At 38.8% G+C, this 4,231-nt stretch overlaps 1 protein-coding gene across 1 annotated transcript; it reads left to right on the top strand.

Annotated features, from left to right (window-relative positions):
• The first annotated feature begins 2,102 nt into the window (after positions 1–2,102).
• On the top strand, positions 2,103–3,796 carry LOC135618181 (transcription factor TCP20-like). Its single transcript, XM_065119040.1, has 2 exons — positions 2,103–3,441; positions 3,530–3,796. The coding sequence occupies exon 1, from the start codon at positions 2,123–2,125 to the stop codon at positions 3,284–3,286; it is 1,164 nt and encodes a 387-aa protein (XP_064975112.1). The 5' UTR covers positions 2,103–2,122; the 3' UTR covers positions 3,287–3,441; positions 3,530–3,796.
• Positions 3,797–4,231: the final 435 nt, after the last annotated feature.

Here is a 4,231-nt window from a genome sequence, read left to right as displayed (position 1 = left end):
ATATATATTGTTAACTTATTTAGAAGCTCAAATGTGAAAAAACATTGCATGGATGCCTTATAATATTTTAGAAATAAAAAAAAGGAGAAAATAAAAAATGACACACTATGTTCAAATATTCATAAAAATATCAAAATAATCTCTAAAATGAAAAACTAGTGACACATCTCTATAAGTTCATATTCAAAGCTTCTCTAAAATTTTGAGATTATTTTGAATAGTACATCTATGCGACGCTTATAGATTATTTTTCAAATTATGAAATTTACGTCTTCTTCAAGTTACCATATAATCTATCACGTAGATAAACTAGCTATTTTAATTTAAAATGGTAGAGAAAAAGAGAAATCATCTTAGAGCATGACGATAAATGTGAAACTCCATCTACCAGATGGAGTGGACAAATTTCAACTTTCGAAAATTAGTAAAGAATTCCCAATATCGGGTATTTTCCATTATCATACTCGTTTCCGGTGAAAATTCATCTTTCTTTCCTTTTCTTTTTTTATCTTAGTTTGTTGTTGATAACAGAAAGGACAAAAATAAAATTCAGAAGAAATAATAATATTTTTTTGATAAATATACAAATAAATAGTTTTTTGTGATTAAACACCCTATAAGTTGTTTGAGAAAATTTCCTAAAAAAAGCCTTCCTTTTTTGCTTTTTTATGAACACGTGCCTTTTATTTTTATTTTTCTCAAATGGTGCCTCTTGTTTTAAATTCTATCAAGAATACTCCTCACTGGCCACAATGATATTATTCTCGTCAGCTTTGGAGATACCTTATAGATAAGTCCATAGGGTGCACTAGTCTAAGTGGATAGATTGTTGTAGTATTTTCATTTATCTCATTTATAATTTTTTTCAATAGCATTGCAATATTCTTGTTAAGGTGGTGAAAACACTGTAAAATTATTAAAAAATATTATAAGTGATATTATTTTATTTCTTGTTAGTTATTATTGTTTGTAGACTATTATGATATTATATTCTTAGGCTTATAGTTGGTTTGGTTGAAGTTAGGAGTTCATTTTGGTTATTGATTATATTTTTATTGTGATGATTAAAACATGATAATATATTTTTTTTTTAATTTTTATTCGGGTGATGTTGTTCCTAAACTATTATAATACGTATTTGAATCTTAGTATAATATATCAAATAATTTTTTATATGTTTTGATTACATTTGTCGTGTTTTGTTGAGACGTTAAAGATATTATAAAAATATTGAAAAATATTATAAGTGACATCATATTATATCTCTTTAGTTGTCAATGTTGATAGACCATTATAATATCAAACTTTAAATTTTCATATTGGTTTAATTGAGAGTATAAGCTCATTTATAATATTTTTAAATAGAGTTTATAATATTCTTGTTGTGGTGACGGATAACATCCACTTAGACCAGGCCCCCAAAACTTACCGTAAAACTATAAGGTGAGGTATATTTTCGGTTTTATTAGTACCATTTGAAAAAAATAAAAATAGAATATTCCTTTTGAAAAAATATATTTTTTTTAAAAAGCACCTAACTTCTTTTTGGGATCCTTAAAATAATGTTGACACTATATTTGATAAAAAGCTCACAGTTTGGACACAGTTTGGGGAACCTACACTTTTGAGGGAAAATGAAAAAAAAAAAAAAAATTTGAGAAAAAGTTCATGAGAGCATGAGATCCTTTTCATGACGGTATAAGTGAGGATTTGATCTCAATTTATTCCTGCTGCTCTCTCCCCTTCCAATTGTGGATTAGCTGGCAAGTAGTGGGCTCTATCTACAACTACAGTGAACGACGAGAATGTGTTTTCTCTGCACAGCTAACCATCTCGAAGGGAGACATATATAACCTGTAAGCAACCCACTCATGCATGAAGAGGCAAAACAACAGAGGAAGTACTCTTTCATGTGATTTTTGGTCTAAAATCCTCCTATTTGTGTGCTGCCAATACAGAGTTCCACCTGGAGAATTGGAGTCCCTTCCAAGTGATGCAACTGCGCTGTCCCAAGCAATCTCGTCACAGACAGGGTGGAAAGAAGGAATGGAAACAAATAAGCAATAATGATGAGATGAGAGTCCAATCAGTAGAAAGTGGGGAGGGAATTTTACTTGGTAGCATGATTAAGACAGGACAGATAAATCTAAAGCAGACAATAATCTTACAACTTGGGCATGAATTCCATTTGACTAAACACATGGAGGTGAGCCTCACAGCATCAACGTTTCAACTCTGCTCGGTTCTTTCTGCGCAACTCTGCGAAAAATTCCACCTTTTCCCCTCCTGCCTCCCTCTCATGGAGCCCAAGAGTTCTGCCAAGTTGCTCCAAGAGGTGCCCAAGTTCCACCAGGCTATGGGCCTCCTACGGTCAGACAAGAGAGAACCCGCCGCAGCTTCCTCAGTAGCAGAAAATATCGACCTTTTTCCTTCCACAGCCTCAGGCGGGAGGGAGTTGCAAGTGGTGCCGGCAGCGGCGGAGAAGGACGAGCAAAGGCGGCAGCTTGCGCCCAAGAGGAGTTCTTACAAGGACCGGCACACAAAAGTTGACGGCAGAGGGAGACGGATCAGGATGCCCGTCCTCTGCGCTGCCAGGGTCTTTCAGCTCACCCGAGAACTGGGTCACAAGTCTGATGGGGAGACAATCCAGTGGCTCCTCCAGCAAGCGGAGCCCGCCATCATAGCCGCCACAGGCTCGGGCACCGTCCCCGCATCGGCCCTCGCCGCCGCCGCCGGTGGCCCCATGTCCCATTCGAGCGCCACTGTCCTTGCCGGGCTCCATCGGAAGCTTGATGAAGTGGATCAGGGAGCCGCCACAGCCGTGCGGCCTATCTGGGCCATGGTTGGGGGTTCTGGCGTCCCTCGGTTGCACCCTGGGTTATGGCCGCCGCCGCAAATGGGTGGGTTTAACTCCGGATTACTGCATTCAACAGCGGCCGCCTCATCCAACTCGAACCTTGGGGCCGGAGGCAGCGGCGACGGATCGGTAGGCAGCTTCATGCAGAAGATGGGATTGCATGGAATGGAATTGCCCAGCCCCAACATCGGCACGATGAGTTTTGCATCAAAGTTCGGTGGGTATGGGCAACAGCTGCCCGGACTGGAGCTCGGTCTCTCGCAAGATGGGCTTATGGGAGTGTTGGATCCGCAGGCCTTGGGTCAGTTCTATCAGCAGATGGCAACGGAGAGGGTGGGAGCCGGCGCTGATGGCAGTGGGCAATTGCAACAGCCGCAGCAGCGACCGGCTCGTCAGGCAGAGGATGATTCACAGGGGTCAGAAGACTAGAAGGTTGGTTGGTTGGTCGGATGTCTTTGTGTGTGTGTGACTTCCACAAAAACAAGGCAGAGAAAGAGACAGAAATTTCATTCTTTGATGTCGTCGAGTGATGAGTAATTCGATCTATCTGCCCTTCCTTTCTCTGCAAACCTCACCAAGCTCAGGTAGCTTCTTCTCTGTTAGTTTGCATTGGATGTCATTTATCGGCAGTCTTGGATTTTAATCCTATTTTACTATGTATGGAACATGCAGGTGTATCATTACAGAGCTGTGTGTCGGTAAAAGAGTTTTTAGGCCTTAAATAGTAGAGGTACCGATGTAGTTGTGATTGGCTTGTTGGTGCAAATAAAAAATTGGCATTCTTATTTCTTTCTGTGCGTCCTATTAAGCACTCTTAGCAATTTCAATTTTTGGGAGGGTTCTATTTCTTCGTGCATATTGATGGTTAAACCTAATTTTATGTTAGATTTGATATCTGTAAAACCATTTCGCTGTAATATACCTTTATTGACTGATTGTTGGAACGTGTCTATTGCTATTAGAACTTGTAGCCATTTCTTCTTAAAATTTATGAATAAAACATATATGTTATTTTTGCCATGCTGGGGGAAATGCAGAACGTTGAAGCTGCTTGTAATAAATTAATAAAATCCAAGAAATCTTTTGCATGTGCAACATGGTGTTTTTTTTTGCCTATCTGCATAAAGTGCAAAAGTCATGTAATTAAGAATTAGGCTGCATACACAAATGCCGACAATCTTTCCCTCCAATCTTTCTCTACGGCTCAGTTGATTAGTCTAAATCATTGTTCTTTGTCATCGATCCAAATTGATGTCTCTTATTTGGACGGTCACTTCTTTTTCTAAGGTTGGAGACTTTTATGTCGAGAATGACCATCATCTTTTTTGAATTGATGTTGGTTTCTCTTGATGAATCATGAGATCTAGATATTTT

Source organism: Musa acuminata, chromosome BXJ2-8 (assembly GCF_036884655.1).
Source record: "Musa acuminata AAA Group cultivar baxijiao chromosome BXJ2-8, Cavendish_Baxijiao_AAA, whole genome shotgun sequence".
NCBI lineage: Eukaryota > Viridiplantae > Streptophyta > Magnoliopsida > Zingiberales > Musaceae > Musa > Musa acuminata.
This window is presented reverse-complemented; position numbering and strand designations above follow the sequence as displayed.

Bases quoted from the DNA above. Each gene is read 5' to 3' on its own strand.
- LOC135618181 (XM_065119040.1), top strand. From the start codon at position 2,123: ATGATTAAGACAGGACAGATAAATCTAAAGCAGACAATAATCTTACAA.